At 52.6% G+C, this 23,734-nt stretch overlaps 1 protein-coding gene across 1 annotated transcript; it reads right to left on the bottom strand.

The window, feature by feature from the left end:
- Window positions 1-653: 653 nt before the first annotated feature.
- Window positions 654-14,580, bottom strand: LOC309685602 (electroneutral sodium bicarbonate exchanger 1-like; the record flags this gene model as incomplete). Its single annotated transcript, XM_082501342.1, has 23 exons — window positions 654-741; window positions 1,252-1,349; window positions 1,766-1,900; window positions 1,997-2,170; window positions 3,442-3,510; window positions 4,302-4,553; window positions 5,149-5,310; window positions 5,664-5,777; window positions 6,480-6,641; window positions 7,530-7,635; window positions 7,738-7,983; window positions 8,873-9,006; window positions 9,141-9,315; window positions 9,799-9,890; window positions 10,055-10,201; window positions 10,639-10,726; window positions 11,101-11,258; window positions 11,390-11,499; window positions 11,646-11,834; window positions 12,783-12,943; window positions 13,134-13,269; window positions 13,673-13,816; window positions 14,499-14,580. Coding segments are annotated over 23 exons (3,222 nt in total), but the record flags the coding sequence as incomplete, so codon positions are not given.
- Between the last annotated feature and the right edge of the window lie 9,154 nt (window positions 14,581-23,734).

Here is a 23,734-nt window from a genome sequence, read left to right as displayed (position 1 = left end):
CGCGATGAAGAAGAAAGTGGAGAAAGCGTCACATACAACAGAAACATTCAGAGTTTATTTTGGGGGAACAAAAAAAAAAGAGAAACAGAAGAGGAGGAGTGAGATATTAAAAAAATAGCACTGAACAATGAGGCGGCAGCAGTCCCTCTACTGCTAAAAAACGGCAACAACCAACACAAGAACACACAGAGGCGGAACACCACCGAACTCCCACTGACTGTCATGTGCGCCTCAGTTTGCTGCTCTGGAGAGAGGGAATGCCTGAAGCACACCAAGGACAGCTGAAACCATCGCCGTGGCTTAAAGGGGAATCCGCCAACTGGAAAACAAAATAAAAGCGGTTTCTGCCCATGTCTGCGTGGGCACATCCCCGAGTCACGTTCTCACGCCTCTCCTTCAAAGTCAAGATTCCTACACATGAAAACTGGAGTTGGGGGGAAGGAGGAGAGAGAAAAGGAGGGAGAGAGTCATCAGTGGGGCTGCTGCCCCGCTCGTGGGACCGCGCCGGCAGAGAGGAGCTGGTTCGTGTGCCGCAGCCCTCGCCGCTTGCTCGGCATTGCCGGCAAAAAAAAAAAGCCGTAGGCACGTGCCACCGCTCGCAAAGGAGCACGGCCACGTTCCCACGCGATCATTTACCTCTTTCCTCCCCAGATTCAGACTGTTTCCGTGCTCATAGTGAGAGCCTTCCACACGGTTGTTTTTGATATCTCATCCGAGATATTAATCTCCGAAGGATCAGTCCTGCAATAAATATTTGAGACAGCAATCTGTGACTGTGGGAACTGACGCCACCCAGCGCATCAGCACCAGCAAGAGGAACAGGGGGGAGGAGAACCAAAGCTGCGCATAAGCACAGCGGGTTGGGTGGGAGGAGGAGGTTTGGAAGGCGAGCCGGAGAGCCGCAGAGCTACAGCTCTGTGCAAAGGCTCTGCACAGAATCCCAGACTGGTCAGGGCTGGAAGGGCCCTCTGGAGCTCCCCCAGTCCCACCCCCACCAGAGCAGGGGCACCTACAGCAGTGGCACAGGACACCTCCAGGCGGGTTTGGAATGGCTCCCGAGTGGGAGACTCCCCCACCTCTCTGGGCAGCCTGTGCCAGCGCTCTGCCGCCCGCCCTGCCCATAAATTTGCTCTTCCCGCCAAGCTGAGTGCATGGCGCTGGGATGCTCAGCAAAGATAAACGTGGAGAAAATTCTGCCAACCCCCTTCAGGCTGATCTTGCCGGGGGTCCTGCTGCTTGGTGGGGCTTTACCTGTCGCTGCTTGGCTTTGGGATATCCGCGCTGCTGGTCTTGCCCAGCTGCAGCCGAACGGAGTTTGCAGCAGCAGCTTCCATCATCTCCTGGGACTCCTGACATAAAAAGGGACAAATCAAAGTTCTCTGTCTATGATCGAAGTGGAGATAAACTAAACACCCAGCAAAACCCACATGCTGCCCTCTCCTTCTGACCTTCTGTTAGCGCAGCCGGGGAAAGACCTTTCACTCCAAACATTTTGGGGTGGGGTTAAAACCACCCTTACGAGCAAATCTTTCCATCATAATTATAATGTTGATTATAAATGGCACCTTTAAAAATTATACCGCTATTCAAGTGTTAAGCTCACTGCTAATTTAAAAACAAGGTTATGATGCGGGATCCAGGCTGTCAGGATCTATTTCTATTGAGTTCGGATCTTCCCCCAACATTTCAAGAGAAGCTGTGACAGAAAGAGGCAATCTCAGAGCCTGAGGGAGACACCCACCCCCGAGCACCCAGCAAGCATCACCTCTTCTTCTTTGGCTTCATTTTTGGCATCGGCCAACTTCTTCCTGCTTTCTGGCATAAGGTCATCCAAAAAGCTGAGCTCCCGCTTTGAGAAGCAGAAGTCCATCACTTTCCGGACAAACACGAGAGCCAAAACCTTCACAAAATAAGAAGGAAGAGGGGGTGAGGTCTGAGATGATGTTACATCTCCGACGCTGCAAACGTCCCGCTGCTGAGCGGCACCGGCTCTTACCATCATGGGAAAGATGATGGCAGCACGGGACACCTTGATGGCCCAGAGCAGGACGAGGCAGATGAGCTGGATCACGGTGAAGAAATGCACCTTCCGCAAGGGAACGTGCCGCAGGTAGATGAAATCCGGCTGGTGTTTTGCCGGCATCCAAAAGAGCTTCAAGCGGTCGAAGAACTGCAAAATAAAAGCAGAAAAGTTACCCCTTGGGGCTGTGGAAAGTTTCTGGCCCTGTTGGGACGTGGAAGGAGTTTTCAGGATCTCACATGCAGTGAGAAATCCTGGATCCCACTTTGTTCCTCCCAGGAGCAGCACCCGTTTTCCCTTTGCTCCATCTATAAACCAGTGTGTCCATGAGAGCTGCCCACCAAATTGCAATTATTCCACATCCTTCTATTATAGAATCACAGAAGGGTTTAGGTTGGAAGGGACCTCGAACACCAGCCAGTCCCACCCCCTGCCCTGGGCAGGGACACCTCCCACCAGCCCAGGTTGCTCCAAGCCCCGACCAACCTGGCCTTGAACACCTCCAGGGATGGGGCAGCCACAGATTCTCAGGGCAACCTGCGCTGGTGCCTCGCCACCCTCACAGGAAAAATTTCTCCCTGATATCTCAATCTGCCCTCTGTCAGTGTCAAACCATCCCCCCTCGTCCCATCGCTCCCCTCCCTCATCCAGAGTCCCTCCCCAGCTCTCCTGGAGCCCCTTTAGGCACTGGAAGGGGCTCTGAGGGCTCCCCGGAGCCTTCTCTTCTCCGGGCTGAACACCCCCAACTCTCCCAGCCTGTCCTCCCAGCAGAGGGGCTCCAGCCCACCCAGCAGCTCCGGGGCCTCCTCTGGCCCCACTCCACCAGGTCCATGGCTCTCCTGTGCTGTGGTCCCCGAGCTGGAGGCAGCACTGCAGGGGGTCTCCCCAGAGCAGAGCACAGCAGAGGGCACAATCCCCCCTCGCCCTGCCGGCCACACTGCTGATGCAGCCCAGGATGCGGTCGGCCTTCTGGGCTGTGATCGCGCATTGCCGGCTCACGGTGAGCTTCTCATCAGTCCGCACCCCCAGGTCCTCCTCAGACCATCTCACCCCCCCTCCCTGTTCTTCTATAAAAATATATGTTTAATATATTCTATTCTTCTGTTTGTTATTTGGCATTTCTCAGCCCACTCAATCCCCCAGCGAGGATTCCCACCGGCAGTAGAAATCGCCTTCGCTTTGCACTGAATTCCCCCATTTTCACCACACCAAACACTGCCCTGTCCCAAACTGTGACGCAGAGCGCGCTGAACTTGCCTGGTCCTCCTGCCCTACGTACCTCCTGTGCCCCCACCAATCTTCTCCTTATACAAAATACTTTCACTGCCTGCTTTTGGGGAGGTTTTCTCCCACACCACTGCTTTTTTCCTGCTTCTCTGGAGATGACACAGCAGGGAGCCGAACGCTGTAAGAGTCCATACCTGAGTCCCTCTGAGCGACGACACACCCATGTAGAGAAAGACACCGTAAAGCACAGGCATGGGTATAAACTGGGAAATTAAAAAAAAAGAATGAAATAATTTATTTTTTTAATTGCTTTTTCAGTATTACTGCTCTCTTCTAGAGGCACTGCCTAAAATTGCCTAAAGCTTTCCAGTTTCCACAGGGTTAGAGATGTGTCACCTCTTAACCCGTAGAGGTTTTGTGCGTGAGAGTGAGTGAGTGAATGCTCTGCTTTAGGCTGAGCTTCTGAGTTACGTTTCATTAGAATAATCCTATTTTCCTGAAAGGTTGGAGGAAAATAGGTCATTTCACCAATGAAACTGTACACCACGTTCTGTGATGGGAGAAGAACATTTCTACACATTTTTGTGGCAACACGCAAAAGCGAAGTGCCTCCTTTTAGCCTTGAGCTGTGGTGACTTTGTGGGAGGAACACACAAGGAAGCCCACGGGGATGATTTTGGTGTGTTTAGCTACTGGGAACGGCTGTTGGGAGGCATTTGGGGGAGCCAATTGCATCCCATAAGGTGCTGCCTGCTTGAAAGAGAGCAGTGTACTGGTCTGAATCCGCTTCATCGTAACCCATAAACACAGGTGGGCCTGAGAGACACCTGGGAATTAAAGCAGTTGTCCTGCTCGCTTGCCTCGAGGACACCAAACTGGGGTGTGAAGGGCTGGAAAGGGTAACTGAGGCTGGTTCCCACTGTGGGCCAAGCCTTAAGGTTTGGGATCGCCTCCTCCTCTGCTCCACACCTACTCAGGCCTGGAGGGAGGGGATGGTTTTTGTCAAACCTCCAAAAAGCTCACGCTTGTTGGGCGTTTTGCATTTTCCTCTTACCTTTAACACCGAAGTGAAGAAGACAGAGCAGCCCATGAGCACAAAGATCATCAAGCCGGTGACTCTCTGCTCTCGTATCCCCAGAAACTTGGGTTGTTCTCCTGGAGCTGAGCAGCCAGACTCCACTTTGAGGCTATTGACGTGGGTGATGGACAGGACAGTCGCAGCCACAAACCAGGGCAGCCCCATCACGGAGCACACCCCGAGCATCACGGCCACCATGAAAAGGTCCAGGTGGTACCCGCATCCTTTCTGTGGGCAGCAAAACAAGGAACAGAGCATCTCACAGCACAAGAGCGAGGACAACGTCGCGACTCAGACTCAAACCCTACTTGGGCACAAGTCACCCTCTTGAAACTTTAAGAGAAGAATTGGCAAAAATAAGGATGGATCCGGTCTTTGCGCAAGCACCTTGCATGAAAATCTGGCAGGGGTTCAGACCAAGTGGATTTGGGAGGTTTGTGCAATAGCTACTTCTCAAAAAAAACCAAACAAAAAAGACTATTTTCATTCATAAAGAAAGTTCTACCACTGGCAAGCAAGGCGTGACCCCGAGTTATCCCTGGCAGCGCGTCAAAACAGATCGTTCCCCCAGCTCCTGCTGGCGTTTTGAAACAAAAACACGCTTCTATAGTGCTCAAAAATTAATTTGTTCCTCCAAAAGATTGCTCATCTGAACTCCCCTCGTTTGCTCCCTGTGACATCACTAATCCAGCAGAGCATCCTGCCACACAGCCTGACATTGTCCCAAACCAACGCCTTCACAAAGCACTTGGCATAGGAGCTTCTCCCCACACCTGCAGCCCAGAGTGGGGTGGGGATGGGGTCAGCTCTTGCAGCCCCTTACCTTCAGCTTGTGCTCCTTCCTGTTGACAATGACAGCCGTGATCTGCTGGTCCATGAATATCAAGATGGTGCAGAGCAGAGCTGGGATGGGCGCGGCCAACACCGTCCACCAAGGGTTGGGCCCTATGGGGTTGACCAACCACCCGCGGTCGTCTCTGGTAGGCTGCAACAAAGCCAAAACACACATCAGGATCAACTCCCAGCCCAGCCACTTCACTGGCTTTGATTTTCCTCTCCATCGCTGTGCCGCCTCATCTCCTGGCCCTGCCTTCGTGTCACCCTCTCCTACCGGGTTCAGCAGTGCCAGCGTCCTCGTCGCAAGCACCTATAGATACTTCTGTAGGTATCAAGTTTTGGGGCTGGCTTCCTCTTTCCAGAAGGAAACAATGCACTCGGAGGTGGAAGAGGAGATGGTAACACCACCAGCATCTCCAGACTCAGCCCTGTCCTGTCCCAGCATCACCTTGTGGCATCCCCAAGGGCTGAAAGCGGCTCCACACCAAAACACCCCATTACCTTGAACATGTGGGGGACGTGGAGCTTCGGCGACGGGATCCCAACCAGGAAGTCAATGAGGACCATGACGACGATGGTGAGGAAGACACCAAAGTCACTTACTGCGGACCGTACCTGGGGCAAGAAAGCAGAGCTGAAAGGGACAGCACAAACGGGGCCATACCGTGAGATGGAAAAGTTAAAGACATGAACAGCATTAAGGCTGGTTAACAAATTCCCACCACTCTGAGAAGATGCAGCCAAATCCCTCGTTTGGATAGTGTTGCTGTGTTTGTACCTGCGAGATCTGGTGTCAGGCAATAAAAAAAGTTTAATTAGGTGGAAAAGGGTGGTTTAAATTCAAACTTAAAAAAAAAGCCAATAAATATTAAAAAATAACGGAACAGACGTCTGCCACTACAGCTGCACTCACAGCTACAATGGGAATAAGGCACTGAGGCATCATTTGCTCCTCAAAAGGAAGAAACGGTGTCTTTTGTGTCTTTTTCTATGGCAGTTCCTCATTTGAATCAACTTTCCCCTTGGGCACACCAGGTGAAAAAAACCACAAATGAAAATACAACAAACAACCAACTTTGGAAGACCGATTTCCCACTGCCTGGGGAAAATACCACTCTGGGGCAGGTCACGAGGCAGGTGGGAAACGCTACGATTGTTTTGCACTCCTGGAAATGAGTGAGAGACATCCAAGTTTGGCCTTCAAGGTCCAATATTTCCCAGTTTGACCAAGCGGTGGCAAACACTGCTTAGTGCTCCGGGAAAGCCATTTTGGGAAATGAGTGTGGAGACTGCTGCTGGCCGCCGTCTTCTACCTACTCTGGTCGGGAAGTAGCGGCTGGTTTTAAACTTCTTCAATAAGCCCGACAGGACAAAGGTGGAGAAGAAGAGGATGCAGCACCAGAAGAGGACATCGGGCGTGTAGGGGCCATCGTGTCCACAGGCAGGTCCACGAAACTCTCCATGCAAATACCGACATTCCTGGGGAAACAGAGCATCAGGACACAAAGGTAGTGCACATGCGGCAAGGAAACCTCGGATAACTTGGGGGTTTGGAGGATCTTGCTCCAAGATCTGTGACCTCGGGACTGCTGCAGCTAGCGGAGATTTATATTTAACGATCAACAGCAGCTGAATAAGTGACACATGGAACTACACAGACAGCAGAGAGAGGAGATGTGATGGGACACTGTACCACAGACCCATGGCACATCCTCCGCTTGAACGGCAGGTAACCGTGGCTGAAGACACCAGAGGGGAAGGAAACACTGGGAACTCTTGGGGAGAGCGAAAGAGGGAACGGGGAAGGAGGGCTAAGACAACAGCGACAGGAAAGGAGAAGAGACAAATTGTCCCTTCCCAGGGGCGGGTTCACAGGACACGGCCAAGGGGGGTGAAGATGTCCATAAGAGCGTCCCACCCTGTGCCTGAGCTCTGCTTCCAGCAACAACGGCCCAAGGGGCTGCTCAGACATGCAAGTTTATGCACGTACCTTCAGACAGCGCTGAGTAAGAAAGCAAGGCCTGGAGTTACTAGGAACCAATTAAGGAAGCTAATTACAGCCTTCAAGCATGAACTTAAGTCCTCCAACTTCTCCAATAACCAAAGCACCCACTGAACCTTGCTCCCAGACAGAACCGCTGTCCTGAGGATAACAGTTATTGCCCACCATGTCGGGGATGAGGTGGAGAGGTGGACTCTCCTTCCCAGGCCCAAGGAGGTTAAACACACTGAAGTAATGACTTTTCAGAGCAGCACTGGCACAAGTTGAAGCCCACCATCACCTGAAGGGCTCTGAGCTTTGCACCAGGCCAGTGCCCCTGGACCCCGCGGCCGCAGCACGAGGAAGCAGTGACTCGGGGCACTTACAGTCACCGTGAGGTTCTCCCAGGTGATGCCAGACACATTGATCTTGTTGCTCTCCCAGAACTGCAGGGTTCCGTTGCTGGGATGGGTCGGTGCCTCACACTTACAGCTGGGAGGAGAGAAGCCAAGACAGGGGTGAGGGGAAGGCGATGGAGGTGCAGCCCTGAGCTCCTGCCAAGGGGCAGCGGTGTTTTAGGAGGAAGAAACCCACTAGGAGACGGTGAGGAAGTCCAGCTTGCTGTGCGTGTGCACAGGGTAGGTCACTCGCAGGTGACTCAGCTTCTCCAGAGCCTCGTAGATGAAGATGATGCAGATGAGGGAGGCGAAGGCTTCTTCGGTGAAGCGGGTGATGTAGCACACCAAAGAGCTAGCATCAGTGGCCACCAGCACTATGCAGAAGAAGGCGGTCCACAGACCAATGCATGCCCGGAGAGAGAGATAGGAGAGCGCGTAGTCCCTGGGAAAGCAAAAGAAAACGCAGGGTGGAGAGGGCAGCAAGAGGCTCCGAGCCGTGCCTTCCTTCGGGGAAAGTCGGCAGCAATTCAGGAGCGTGTCAAGGCTGCGGATGGTAAATGCAGTTTCCACGTCCTACAACAGACAGCCTCGGGGCTGCGGCGCAGGGTGTGGGCCCGCAGGAGGAGAGGCTAATTATTTAATTATCCTTATTTAACAATGACCTTGTGTTAACGCCTCGGAGCCTAACTGAGGTCAGGTCCCTGTTGTGGAAGGTGGTGTTCTCCCACATCACCCCGATGCCCTAACAGCAAAACCGGCTGGGTTTGCACCCAGTTACCTGCTGCCAGCAAGTTGGGGCTTCATAATAAATTTAATTGCAATAAGGGGGTTAATCTCCCATCACAGTTGCCACAACAAAAAGACTGTCATGGAAAATATCCATTTTGCCTGAAAAGCTCCTGCTTTCTCAAAAATCATCAAAACATTGGACCAGAAAACTCTTTGGATATGTGGGTAAAATATATTTCCACTTCCAGCAAAAATCATGCAAAAAAGTGCCCGAGTTTGTACTGAGAGGAAAGCAAATCTTCCCTCATTCCCAAACCAGAGTCATTTGTCTCATCTTCCCTGTGCAGCCCATCTCGGGCATCCACATCCTTGTGGTTTCTCCTCCTCCTGCTCTTTCACTTTAACCCTAAAAAACCCGAACCACCCATCCATCCTTCAGAGACCGAGGGCTCCTGCACCGTCACATACTAAAGCAGCAGCGCGTGATGTCTGTGACACAGAAGACAACTTCAATCTACCAACTACCACTAAGAAAAACATCTTTTCTCCATCCCTGCCTTCCAAAGGCGCTCGCAGCACCTGGCCGCAGCAGTCAGCCTTACTTGCAGAATTTGTAGAGGATCTTCTCGAACACGAGGACGGGGCCGGTGCTGCCGAGGATGGTGAGAGGTTGGCCAGCAAAGAGGGAATACACCACGCCGGTCATGGATGCGCCCAGCAGCGACTCCATGGCACTCTGTCCGGGGAAGAGAGGCAGCAGTGAGTAATTAAGTCATTAGAGGGAAAAACACAAGTGCAAATTCACTGCAGCAAGGACTTTTGCATGAGTTTTGTCCTCCCCCATGCCACCCAACAGAGAGAGGTGCTCACTATGTGGCCGTTGGTCGCCTCCCCCAGCAGTCCCCCGAAGGTGATGATGGGGGACATGCAGGCACAGTAGAGAAAGAGAAAGGACGCCAGACACTGCAGGCTCAGACCATCCCGAAAGTCACTCCAGAACCAGGGGGCTTTTCGCTTCACATCCCGGATCAAACCTCCAAAGAGCCTGGAGGAAGGAAAAAAAAAAAACCACAACATTTTCGTGGAAGACCGCGTTAAGTTTTCTTGGCTGAGGAAGGACAATCATAAGCACAGAGTAACTTCCGTTGCTAAAAAGAAGTCTCCTTCTCCCATTTTAGCCCCAGTAGAAACTGAGGCATACAAAAAACCCCTCCAACAAAAAGAGACCAAACCTGAGAGCCCGTCCCCTCTTATTGCAACAGTCCCTCACTTTGAGAAGCAGCAGAGCTCTACCTGGAGGTACTTACACATCTGCTTCCACCCCAAAGCAAGAAAACCTCTGTGCAACCATGCTGCGGCTGAGCCCAGCTGCCCAAATGTCCCACCCACCCAGCCCAGGGGACCAAGCTGGGAACCTGGAGCCCCTTCACTGACCCAGTTCACCCCAAAACTCTGCTAGAAGGGAGGTGCACACTCAGATTTTAGGGGCAAACAGAAAAACACCCCACCAAACTATTTCAGTTCACACCTTCCTGTCCGCTCCAGTTCAGGACCGCTGTGCTTCTCCGGCTTGCTGTGAGAAGCGCTGTCATCGAGAGCTTCTGGCAACTTCCTTTTTTCCTGTTAAAATGGAAATAAGATAAAGATATGTCTTTGCAGCCACTGGCTTGTTTTGCTTTTTGGGCTGGGTACGTGACCTGTGAATTTGGGCCCCTGAGCAGCACCCCCAGCCGTGCTGCCCTCCTGCCCGTCCCCCTCGTGCCTCCTTCTGCTGCAGCACCCACCTGCGAAGGGACGTTTTTCGGGGGCTCAATTCGGATGGAGGGATCCCACTCTCCTGGCGGCAAAACCATGACCTGATCCAGAAACTCATCGATGCCAGCCACCAGGTCAGCCTGGTTCTTGGCTTTATAGGCAACATCGTGGAAAACCTGCCGTAGGAGACAACCTGGTGAGAGCATGACCCATCTCGGATGTCCTAACCAGTGCAATAAGCTCTTGGCTAAATGCAAGGTCATTTCCCCCAAATCGCCTGTTGGAAGTGGCAGGAAATATTCCCCCCAAAGCAAAAATCTGTGCATCACAGTATTTGTAACCATCTCCACCAGGCTCCCGTCCCCCATGGCACACCACAGCCTTCTGCTTCAAGCAGAGAAGTTTCACTGGCCCTGGCAATGCCACCACTGGGGACAGCGTGCTGGGGACCCTGGGGAGAAGGATGAGGCGCGGGCTGCAGCCCAGGTGGGATTTTAGCCTCCTGCAGGCAGCTAACAGGGACAACAAACCCTCTTCCTCACTACTACAGAGACAGGGAGAGGTGAAGAAAGCCCAAAAAAATGACCCGGAGATATCTCTTATCTCGTCACACCTCATCCGTCATGATAGTAGCCATGGACCTGCCGATCTCATGGTACTGATGGGCTTTTCCTCCTGGTCCAAGCAAAACAAACAGGAACCTAGGCAAGAAAACCAAAATGAGAGAGAAGAACATGGCCTCACTCAAAGGGCGCCCAAGGAAATCCCTGGGAGCTCCCAGCCCAGAGCGTGGCTCCAGGGGGGACGTGTAGGCTCACCGACTCCGGTGATGAATTTGAAACGCATCAAAACCAAACACAAATTTGAGGTTTGGGCCAACTTTCATTAAAATTGGCCAATGGGTTTAAAAGCTCCAGCAGGGAAGGGAGGAATGAAAGCACGGAGATGTGGGTGGGAGAAACGTGCTTGCTCCCACTGGCTGTGTTCCCCTGGGACGCCCAACTGATGCATGAATTTGGTGTTTTGTTGTGGTGGTTTTTTTTTTAAATAAAAACTTTGCGCTTCTCATTCAGACCTCATTGGGATGGGAACTTCCATCATGCCCGAGAGGAGGACAGCTGGGGTCAGGCGGACAAATGCCACGATGGGCTGGCGAAGGAAATCCAGCTCTCCTACGAGCACGTTGCACGCTTCAGCCCCGGTGGGAATTTTCTTCATGAAGCGCAGCTCCGCCTGGGCATGACAAAGGATTTTCAGGCCATTACCCCAAAAGTAAAGCCCACCGCACTCTGCAGAACACTCTGCAGCCAAGTTTGCAAGAGCAAATCTGGCCTAAAAGCGTAAGAAAGCTACGAGTGTCTCACCTTGCTTAGATCCATCGCATGGCTGTCATGGTTCACCCCATTTTTAGCTTCTGCAGTGGTGGGAGATGGATGAGGAGTGAGTGTTTGGGTTGGGAGGAGAAAGAAAGACACTGAGAAAGACAGGCAAGGAGCAATCGGGACACTTCTCCTTTGCCAGGAGAAGTCTAATGGGGCCAAAGCCCTGCAGAAACCTTCACCTGGTGCCAAAGCCTGGCAGAAACCCTCACCGGGTACCAAACCCTGCAGGAACCCTCACCTGGCTTGTCGAGGGGAAGCACGTCTAACTGCTTCTTGCTCATGTCAGCAAACGAGCAGACGATGGGGAGAAGGTTGTTTCTTTTCTTCTCGTTCTGATGGTGATGCTTCTTCAAAAGCACTTCTCGAACTTTCGCCTGCGTGCGCTCATCAAACTCCGTGGACTGCTCTTGCTGGCCCAGGATCATATCTGGAGATGGCAACGGGAAACGAAGCCATCAGAGCAGAAAGTCCCCAAGCCCCGACCCCTCAAGCCCCCGGCGAAGGCTGCGACATGCAGGATACCCTAACGCGGGCTCAGCCTTGCTTAGCAAGACGTTTTAATGCAGTTCAGCCTTTGCAGCCAAAGGAAGAATTCTCTTTTGCTAAAAGCCATCATCAAAGTGCTTATTCATCACTCCGCTCAGATAATTATTCCCCATCCTAGATAATGTGATTTTTTTGCCCGATCTGGCGTTTCTAGACAGACTTTCTAGACTCGACACATGTCAACAAATTATAAGCAATCTCTAGCACAGACTTTCCCAGAGTTTCCTTTGCCCATCGACTGCAATTTGCCAAGCCCAGGGAGAAACGTGCTAAGAACGGCTCCGACTTCTCCAGCTCTTGCAAGGGCTGAATGGAGACCTGCCAGTCAAAGATAATTTCTCCAAAGCCGCTTTTTCAATTAACTTCAATTATCTTCCCCACAGAAATATGCTGCTTGGTCACCTGCCAGATAAACTCTGCCTTTAAAGCTCTTAAATCCTGGATGTTAAGGCAATAGGAAAAAAAAAAACCAAGAACGGGAAGAAACAGCTTGTAGTAAGTAGCTTATTTAAGGAGGTTCAGCTCTTAGGCAGACTCCGTGTTCCTGAGAGCAGCCTGCCAAGCCCTGACACTCCTTTCTGGCCGGAGAATATTCTCTAATCGCCTCTCTGACCCCACAAATTGCTTTCAAAAGGCTCCCATACTGGGAGAAAAAGCTGATGTGACTGTTGTACACCCAGTCTACATCCAAAAAGCAACCCACGATTTAAAAACACAGTGGAGGTTCTGGAAAAGGACGTGCCATTGGGGCAGGGCTTGATACGGGAGTGAAGGGCACCACGGCAAATTGAGCTCGGCCGTTCCCAGCGGGTCGCAGTGCGCTCAGTACCTGCGATCTCTTCAATGCTGTTGGCACAAACATCCAGCAGCACCATCCCGTTGCTGATGCAGCTCCGCAGCTCGAAGAGGCTGTGCAAGGACAGCGTGGCCACGTAGGGCTTGCTCCAGCGCTCGCCGCCATCTTCCACGTCCTCCTCAAACTTCAGCCACCTGCGGACATTGGGCACGATCAGCCCCGTTGCAAGAAAACAGCCACAGCTCTGCAACCTCTTTGGTGCAGCTACGGGGCGGCAAGAGGAGAAGGCTCCGCGCATTGGCACCTGCAGCTGCAAAGCTTTGCGTCCCAGAGAGCGGAAGGCAGAGCCCACGGCCGCCACCGCAGCCGGCGGCAGGGATTTACCTTGCCGTTTCCTTCCACTCGGCATCTTCACCCGCCTTCAGGAAGATCTCATCCAGCTCAGTGAACAAGTGGTGGGGAACATGCTGCTCGTCCTCCTCGGTGCTGAGGATGAACTGCACCCGCTGGGATGGGGTGTCTGGGGGCAGAAGATAAATCCCGTTACCACACCTGCATTCGACCCGTCACGCTCATACGCAAAGTGGCCATTGATTGGCACCAGTTCAGCCCTAAATATTGGGCTGGCCCCTCTCCCCCGGGTCTGGCCGGGCTTGCACAGAGCCACGGAGAAGGAGAAGCATCTATTGCACCTCTGCATAAGGACGGGCCACTTTCCTTCCCCACGTTTCCATTTTTAATGGCAGGATCCCTCTAAGGAAGACCAGCCTCAATCCATTATGCCTTCAACTGCCTCCCAAATAATGCCACTTTCCCTCAGAAGAACAGCAAACCACACAAATCAGCCACACAGACCTGCTTGCAGAGGATCCCGGCACCCACACAGCCCCGAGAAGGCTCGTGAACGCTGCGGCGGGACTTACAGTGGTAGCCCTGCTCCATCGGGGCACAGTCCTTCTCCCGTTCCTTCTTCCGATGCTTCTGGCAGTGGGGTCGGTGGTGCCGGTGGCACCGGTGGCTTTGCCTCACCAGCGGCATCCGCACGCCCACGGACAGGGTGCGGTGGCCTGCGAAAAAAGCAGTGTTCGCATCACTCTCGATATTGTGGAGACGGTTGACACCGCTGCCACGATTAAACCAGCGCATCCATCCCAGGAGGAAACACCAACTTCTCTTCATTTTAGTTTCACTGCATCCCTGAATGTCAGAGACATCCTTTTTTCCAAGCCTGTTTAACTTTGCAACAATAGAGCAACAACAAGCGATGGCTCTGGGTCACCTAAAAGTGCCCTGAAAATATCAACCCTTGTCTAAAATTCCAGCTTTGGCTGGACAACACTCAGACCTGCTCATTAAGCAGCCACAGAAGGTAATTATTTTTAAAATCTTTGTATGGCACAAGGCAACAAGAGGAGATCCAATCAGTCCTGTGATAATGAAGTCTGGAACAAAAAAAAAAGAAAATCACAGCCCTGTGTCTGCAGCCATCAACTTATTCTCCTGACCTCTCCAAGCCAAGAGCAGCCTCTGAGAAAACAAGCTGGGAACTACCCAGCTCTGTGGCCAACGCTCACACCGCAGATGCCATGGGGGCTTTTTCCCCTCTGTCTAAAAGCCATAATATTAAAACAATGTGAAAATAACTGTGCTTGTTTATTTGCAGGTGATGCATACGCTGAGCACAGGACGCGGCAGGGACTTTGCGCGACGGGAAAACGCGTGGGGCTGGTGGCACCTCTCCCGACTCACCTTCCAGCTCCTCCTTCTCATAGTGAATAGTGACAGCAGTGCTTGTTCTTCCCTGGTCAATCACCGCCTCCTCGTCGTGTCTCTGTTTAGTGAGGAGAAGAAGATACAAGTTGGGGCCGGGTGAGGAGAGCTCCCTTACGTCCTCCCAGTCATCACCCATCCCTGCGGCCACGCGAGCCCAAGAGCATCACACCTCTGTGTGTCTCCTCCTCCAGGCACAGCCCTAAAAACACGGACTTGGAGGTTTTTATTCCCATACCCAAATAAAACCACCTGTAATGTCACCTGTATTGTATATACCGTGAGTCTGGAAGGATTTACTAAAAGGGGAGACAGTTGAGTGTTTCAAACCAAAACCAAACCTCCTGCTTCGTTCTTGTGGTTCCTTTCGAAAAATTAAAATTAAAAAAGGGATTTCCAAACTGGGGTGGAGTGGGGTGGGGGAACCCAACTCCACACTTTTGAGCACAGCCAGTTTCATTCTCCAAAAGTGATACCTGCAGGACTCACTAGATGGCACTTGGCCACAGGACATGGCCACCATCAACCTCCAAAGGCCCTCAAGAACCTGCAAGGGTGAAGCTTCGACTTCAGCCCAACCAGGCTCGGGCTTCTCTTGCTGCAAGCCCGCTTTCCACACAAAACTGCGTTTTTCTCCTCAAAAGAAAAGCCAAAGGCTAACAGCTAATGCCCTCCTTGGCTGAAATACCACTGCCAGTGCTGCACGAAGAGCATCTGTGCCTTAAAAGCCAAAGGAGAACTACAGGCGTTCTCTTCTCCCCTTGTCCCTGGGCTGGGGAAGGGCATCACCGGGATCACCACGCTCAAAGAAATAAAAACCCAACCACGTCTCACACTCAAGTCGCAACTGCAACTTTGAAAGGGCCTCCAGGAAACCCTTCTCTTTAGAGAAGAGCAAAACACCAGAAATCTGCTTTTTATCCCCCAAATCCCTGCTTCGACTGAATGGCATCACCTGCCGCCGCGCAGCAGCGACGCTCGGGAAGCTCACACCTCCCGCTCACCAGTTAATTTAATGAGCAAAAGGAACAAACGTTCCCATCTGGGAATGAGTTTTTTCTGGCCCCCGAGTACTAATTTCAAAGCCGACTTGCTGCGACCTCCCCGCCACCTCCCGGCACTCGCCCGCGTCACCCGGCAGCCGGATTATGACGCGCCTGTGGCTTTCCCGTCCTCTCTCCCACGCTGATCTCCACCACCCTCCGTCCCTTCTTAGCAATGCGTCTACTCCCCTCCAGATTTACCGGAAAAAAAACTCAAAAACCCAAACCCCATCCTCAGAAAAGGCACGGGACAAAAGGGGCTTAATCAAATCGCTTTAAATGGCAATTTTAGTAAAATCATTACTTAAGTAAAACACCAATTTGAATTAAATCACAATTTAAGTAAAATCGCCACCGAAATAAAACCCCAATTTGAATTAAATCACTGTTTAAATTAAATCGCAACTTAGATACAATCACAATTGAAATAAAATCGCAATTTAAATACAATAGCGAGCTTGAGTGTGTTACAGGGGTGTCAGAGTGGGAATAAAGGGAGCGATTTGGGCATCACAGCTCCCCAAATCCCCCCCGAGCAACATGGGGAAAGTCTGCTTCTCTCTCAGAAACCATTTTGGCTCCGTGCTCCCACCCACGATGCTAAACCTGCCCCCGGCAGGGCACAAAGCATCGTCCCCCCGCATCCTTCCCTGCTCTGGCGACATGCCAGTGGGATTTTGGGAAGTCTCCCCCCCTTTTGGGGGGATGCGCAGCCCCTTGGCACAGCCCTCCCACCTGTAACTCTTCCAGAAGTGTCATTTTGGGACCCTCCTCCTGCTTCATCCTCAAGTCGGTCACCGGTTTTGGGGGATAACTGAGCCTCCAGATCAATCAGAGGACCAAACCCTCCGACTGCAGCCCAGTGACTCCCAGTCTGCACCATCTCCAGCACATAAACAGCGACCGTTGCTGGGATCGGAATGTTCAGGGTGACCCCGGCAGTTATTTAAAGCCATACACCCCAATACTGATCCCGCTTGGAAAACTTAGCGGATGGGGAGAAACCTGCTCTGTTTTGAGGAAAAACTATCCAGAATAGAGAAAAGGGGTGGAAACGCTGCATCTCGGCAGGGCAAAAGGTGTTACACAGTGTTTGGGTGTATTTGAAAGCCCAAACTGCCAAAAGACCACGTGAGGCACAAACCATTGGGGAAATGCCCGTTATGGGGCAGCCCTGATTTTCATCAACATTTCCTGCATCAAATCAGGGTGTTTCAGAGAGGTCTCCCTTCGGCACAGCCTCTGTCCCTTCGCGGCTTCCATAAACCCTCGTTAGCCAGACCAAGTCCTACGCCGTACGGAAATGTCCAGAGAAGCCCCATGTTTTACTCTCCTCGCTTCCGCCAGCTATCTCCAGCCCTACTTTATGTTCCGAGCGGAGCTAATCCCTCATTTCCAGCCTACAGATTCATTTGCTGTCATGAACTTCCTCCCCGGCACTGCTCAGCACAAAGGTTAACGGCCCCGGCTCGCCCTGAAAGGCGACATGGGATGTAAAATAACACAGCGAAGGAGGGTGACAACGAGGTCTAATCCGTTAAAACCCCATTGGGATCCAAGCTCAGATCTCTGCTGCTTTTTTATTATTTAGTATTAAAGCTTCAGGCGCAAATACAGGAGAAAGAAGCCAAGCGGGTCCGTGGCAAGACACTCCGAGAATCCCATCACCCTTCCCCAGTTGTTGCAGCAGAAATCGCGGCAAACCTCGCACAGAGATGCCACCGAAGGAAACGGTGCCACTCAAAACCCTCTTTTTCCCGATTAAGACACCCAAATGGACCCAGAAAGGTTATTTCATTGAGGAAATCGCTGGAGGATTTAAGGATTTAATAAGTCTATGGGATCTGTGGACGCGTGGGCTTGGGATGGGATGGAGCAGGATGGAGAGATGCCTCCAGAAAGCAAATTATCCCATCCCAGGATGGGTACCAGCACTTGCAGACACTTCGCCTTCCCTCTTTGTCCTTCTCCGCTGCTGCCAGGCGCCTGGAAAACATCAAATCATCGAAACTGGGCTGGGAAAGGGGATGGCAAGCTCACTTTTGACTTTCGGAGCAGAGAGTGTTGTTCCCTCTCAAGAAAACTTCTCCAAATTATTATTTTGCTGCAGGGTTTTTTTTGTCCCAGCAGGAGAGAGAGGGACTTTTGACTGTCCTGCCTCAGTTTACCTGTCTCAGTGCAACTCCTCCAGTTAGAAAGAAAAATCTTTCCCTGGGGAAGCTTTGGTGTAATTGAGGATGAGGAAAAGCACAAAGCAGAGGTTCAGGTCCGGCTTTGAGTCCTCCCGGTGCCAGGGGAGGCCAAAAGCATCGCACGAGCAGGCAAACTTCCCATCTCAGCCCCCTCATCCCGTCACTCGCAAGCTGGACTGGCCACCAGCAGCAGGAGGGAGGATTGATGTAATTAATCTCGTGCAAAGTGTAATTAATAACACTGATCCCAGTGTTATAAGGGGATGAGGGGCCAAACTGGGGGAGCTGCTCTGGTGGCGGAGCAGGAGACCCCCCTCCTCGCCCCTCTCCATCTCCATCCTACCCAGACGAAGCCACCGGTCCTGTGGCTCCCTCCTTTGCTATCGTGGGGGTCAGCACCATCCCCTGCAGGGACCCCTCCGGCTCCTGAGCCAGGATTTGGGCTGTGACGGGGACTGGACCCGGGAGAGGACACATCTCCAGAGCCCCAAAGTGGGGCTGTGAGGGGGGGACACACGCAGGTCACAGCTGAGCATCACCAGGACGTGACCGTCTTCCCTTGCTGGCAGAGACGCAAATTCCTCTCAGTCTTTCCTGTGAGCTGTAATTTCAGGGCAGATTAATTAATTCCCCACCTCTCGTTTGCCCCCGAGAGCACCTCCTGCAGCTGGGTCCCATGGGTGCAGCGGGGGGGCGGACAGGCCCTCCCCCGGGCCAAGGAGATGCAGAAAGAGGGGGGGACCACCCAGCCACCTCCTGCCTGCACCCCAACACCAGGCGCATCCGTGCAAGCGCCCGGTGGGACAATAGCTGAGGTGACCGGGTGGCATGGGGCTCTGTGGGGACAGTGGCCTTTGTCCCCCTGCTCTGAAGGGCCACAGCATCACCAGGGGGTCACATCGAGATGCGGAGGAGGGGGGGTCTGGTGGGGAGACCCCCAACAGGCATTGCCCAGGTGCCTTCCTCCCCTCCTCACATCCCTCCCGCACCCAACTTGGGTACCCCTCGCCTCCCCCTTTGAGCCCCCACCCCTCTGCCTTGCAGATGCCTTGCTGATGCCTTACACCCCCTTTCAGCGGCCTGCTGTCCCCCCTCCTTGCACACCCCCAGCACCCTATTTTAGACACCTACCACCCTCCTTACCCCCTCCAACCTTGCAGATGCCCTTCACTCCCCTTTCCATGGCCCTCACAGCCCCTTGCAGATGCTTTGCCTCCCCCATTCACCCCCACCCCCTGCTCCCAACGTGTTTCCCCCCAGCCATGAGAAATGCCGCAGTGAGCAGCCATGGAGCATTCTCCAGCCACACCGGCGGCATGGCCCGCCCGGGGGTACCAGGCATCGCCCTCCCTGCCCTGGTGCCACTGCCCCCCACCTGACAGCTGAGGATCCCATCGGCCCGTTGCTGCTGGTGGGCATGGCGGGGCTGGGGGGGAGATAATTGCTTGATAACGATACTCTTAAGACATCCAAACAAAACACAAACAAAAATCACTACGATCACAAAAATTAGTAGGTTTCACAATAGGCTTTGCAGCTGTCAGCTCAGGGCAAACGCAAAGCCATGCAAGATTTTGTTCAACCATCCGACTTCTATTGCCTCTCGTAGATTTCTGCCATCCAAGTAGAAAACAAATTAATTTTTCTTATTTTCTCTTTTGACTGATTCCCTGTCCAATCAATACACCAAGGAGGAGATCGCGTGTAATGCCATTCTCCGTGTTCTGCCGTCTTCCAAACTGAAGGGAACTGCATTCGAGAAAGTGCTCGAAAGCCCAGCAGTTATCACCTCTGTTTTGGACCCGCGCTTCAAGGAGATGCAGTTTCTCAGCCCCAGCCTGAGAAGCGAGTTGCACCAGCCAGTGAGAACCACGCTGTTGTGGGTTTGCAACCACCAGTCCCCATCTGCCACCCAGTCTGGGGTGCCAAACTCAGATTCCAAAGCCACAGGCGCAGATGCCGGCAGCCAGCTGCCTGCTCGCAAGGACCCATGCGCCAGCGCCCCGTCTCAGAGTAGCTACGACATCCTTCTGGGGTAGGACCCGATGGAGAGCATGCCCGAGATCCACCAGCAACTGGAAAACTACATCCTGGAGCCCCTCTGCAAGCACAGCACCAGCTGGTGGAAGAAGAACGAGCATCGCTTCCTGGCCGTGGGGCGGCTGAGCCGGCAGTACCTCGCCATCCCCGCCACCGCCCTCCTGCCAGACCAGGCCTTCGCTGCTGGGGAAAGCGCCCTGGAGCATCGGTGCACTGTCCTGGTGCCGGAGAATCTGGTCCAAATTCTGTTCTTGCATCCACATTCTGATTTTTTAGAATCAATGTGAAACAGCAACAAGACTTGGAACAGGAACTGGCACGTGGAGCCCTTCCCTGGGTCAGTGGGGGGTTAAATCGACCCGCGGGGTTTTGGACACCACAGTTAGATAGGGTGCCGGGTATTTTTCCCAAACTCCCGCCTTTTTGGCATCGCTTGGGCAGCACCGGCAGTGAGGAGCAGGCTTAGGGAAGAGGTGTGAACACGCCGATGCCTCTTCTGACTTTTAGGGTAGTTTTTTTATAAATACAAGTGATGGGAAACAAAAGGAGAATGTTCGTACCCGCTCTGCAAAGCGGGCGCTTTGGGGAAAGAAGTTTACCATGGCCCAGACCTGAAGATCAATACTTTAAAGACAAAACAGAACCAAAATACAGATTTGCTTCAACCGGGCGGGAATATTCAGCCACACAAAAAAAAAAAACAAAACAAAACAAAACAAAAAAAAAAAAAAAAAACAAAGCCATGAAAATCAGGTGGCCTGGCAACGAAAAGTAAACCTTTTCTCCCTCCCGGTACACCGCCAGCAGAGACCAGCCCCCTTCTTTAGATGTCATTCCCTGAACTAACCCAACCGCCATTGTCACTGCCAAACGCTGCGTTATTTGTGCAAACAAACACCGATGGGCGCTACAGCGCAGCACGAAAGGCCAACGCCGACTCTGGCAAATAACCAAGAGGCCTCGCGGCCATCCAACACCTTCACCCGCCCCAATCCTGCTGCTGGCTTTGTCATGGCAGTGCCGCTGCGCTCTCCAGTGGGAAAACCAACCCGGGAACAGCACTGTGTGGCGCAGGCCCAGGTTCTCCTTTGCTTCGCACCACCAACCGCACAGAACGGGTTTTGACGGCTTCGATTATTTCTGGCTCAAACCCAGCAAGAGCAGCCCCAGGACTTGAACGTTCAACAGCTCAATTTAATAAATTGAGGAGAACACATAAAAAAAAAACCTTACTCCTCTCAGAAGAACAACAAACCTTACTCCTATCAGAACAACACTAAAGCCTAAAACTAAGAGCTAAAATATGCCTAACTAAGACCGAAAATCTACACGTCACTATCACCTAAGGGGGAAACACTATTAAATACAATACCTTATTCTCTGCTGTTCTTATCTTCTGGGTCTTTCTGGAGCGGGGGTGACCTCGTGGTGGTGGACCCTCCGCAGAGCTCAGGCGCTGCCGGAGGCGAGAGATGGTGGGTGGGGTTTTCTTAGTGGAGGAAAGGGACCTGGTTGCTGGGCTGCACCGGCAGTTGCCCAGTTGCCAACGGGAGGAGGTCACCCTCTGGGCTTCTGCCGGCTTCGCCGCCCTTTGAAGACGTCCCCAGGGCCTTCCGATCCTCCCGTGGGCGATGGTATTTCACATGCGCGTTCCTCCCGTTGACTGTCCCAAACACCCTGGAAGGGAAAAAACAAACGGGGATTTTTAACTCCTTTTCTAAGAAAAAAAAAATTGTTAGACGACGTTTCATTACTTCTAATTTTGTGAGTTTCTTGTGCGTTTTGCTGCGTGGTGCCACACAGTCTCTGCCGGTACCCCCGGCTGGGTGGGACCTCGTTGGTTAAACACGGCAGATCATTGGGGATTAAAATAGGAGAATTAACATCACGATGGATCAAAATCGGGTCGGACTGAAACTCGAGTGGCTCTGCGTGGCACGAGCAATGTCGCTTGGCACGAGCGACTGCAGCGTGGGAGCCCTCGGGCCGCAAACCGCAAGAAGGAACTTCAGTGGAACCTTTTTCTCAGCCAAACAAAGGAGAAACGCTGGGATTCTCGCCCAAGGAGATGAACCGCCCCAGGCCTGTAATGGGAGGAAAGGGCCTTCAAAGAGAGAGAGAGAAACCGTTGTGGCTGCAGTCAGCGGGAGACGGAGGAGCCCCGAGTGCAGGGGAGACGGGAGGAGGATGGAACTGAGCAGGAACAATCCCGACAGGTTCGTTGCTCCAACAGGCGCAGAGGAAAAGCGGCTATTAAACAAATGGTGGTGACAACACGTGGCCATGTGCGGCATGGGACAGGTGCCCCAACACCTCAGGGAAGAGACCGTGAGGCGTTCAAAGGCACAGGAAAACACAGCGGTTTCAGCTAAAAGTCCAACAAAAGCAGCAGGTGGCGGCGGGACAGTGGGAATCCTCCAGCTGCCCTTAGTTCTGCTCCCCCCCGGCCATCTCGGAGAGTTTACATCTGTTTGAGCCCAAAGCAGTGAGTTTCAAGAAGAAAAAGCGAGCAGCTCACCTTCCACACTGCCCGCAGGGAAACCCAGCTGCATCGCCTGCGCCTCCAACCCCGCGCGGAGCGTCCCCGGGATGGCGGGAGGGACTGCCTGTGCCACGGGGCGTCTTTTCGCTGCTCTTCTGCTTCTTGGTGGGCCCAAGCCGGCGCCTCTTCTTTGGGCTGCAACCAGCCTGTAAAGCAGACAGCTTGTGCTCATTTCTCCTGCTCCTCAGCAAGGGGGACAGCTAAAGCGAAAAACTGGCTGGAAACATCCCCAAACGGCCTAGGCAGTGAGGGGTTTATTTGTGTGCTGGGTGGAACGCGTTCTATCAGCCCCAGCCTGCCCCGCTGAGCTCCTCCAAACGCTAAAACAGCCAAAACAATGCTGAAATTCGACGGGGAGGATGGGGTGCAAAGACAGATGGTGAAAGAAAAACCATATTATTTCTACTGTCCTCAGCAGAACAGTAGAATTACAGAGAACTGAAGGGACATGCTTACCCAGTGGCTGCCATCAAAAAAAAACCCTAAATAATATGTATTTCTGTGAGCCACATTTCTGCTTCCTGGCAAGGGACATTTTGGCAAGACCCACACAGAGGCGGATCACCAGCAGTTCCTGTGACGGAGCACTGGGACGTCATGAAACATCCCCGAAAATCATCAGAAGCAAGTTTAATGCGAAGGGGATCGTTTCCCAGAGCCCGAGACAATGCGTCCATGGGGCATCTCGCACCCACCCCCGGCAGTTCTCTTACCTTCTCTTCAGCCGCCTCCACCTCATCCGTGCCTCGCTGGAGCCTTTTGGCTGTCTGTCCTGGTCGGGTGGCGCCAAACCTGACGTGTTTTTTCCAGGTGTAGTAATATTCCACACACTGGGCCACGGTCTTCGTCTGAATCTGTCAGGAAAAAAACAGAAGCGATCGATGAGGGAAATACTGCAGGAAAACACTGAAGGCACAGACCCACAACAAATCTATCCAGTGCTCTTTGTCTGTCCCCCCCTCTGTCTGCAGTCCCCACAGCACAATGCACAGGTGAGATCAGGCCGAAAACGAGCCCCCTTCTTCTGAAAGGGCCGTAAAGAAGCCTTGGGAGGGCAGAACTGTACGTTATACGCCGATGGTCAGCGGAATGTGTCATTATTCTTTTAATATTTCCCATATTTTGTACCGGAGAGATTCAATTTCTTTGGTAATTACACATTAGGAAAATTATGTTTCGTACCGGTGTCTTTTTAGCATGAAGCTGCATCCCAAGGACAGGATTCCGACACGCCGTTCAAAAGATGACTTTTCTGGGTTAAAACTCCCCTCCACACTAACAACCTGCAACCCGCCTTGGTCTAACGGCTTTACCTTCTTCTGGATCAGGTGGAAATTCTTCTTATGCACATAAAAAGCCTCTTTAAACAACTGCTCCTCCAAGGGCGTCCAAGTGTCT

This window comes from Vanellus vanellus (genome assembly GCF_965231255.1).
Source record: "Vanellus vanellus genome assembly, contig: HAP1_SCAFFOLD_1102, whole genome shotgun sequence".
NCBI lineage: Eukaryota > Metazoa > Chordata > Aves > Charadriiformes > Charadriidae > Vanellus > Vanellus vanellus.
The sequence above is the reverse complement of the archived record's forward strand: the minus strand, read 5'-3'. Positions and strand labels throughout refer to the sequence as shown.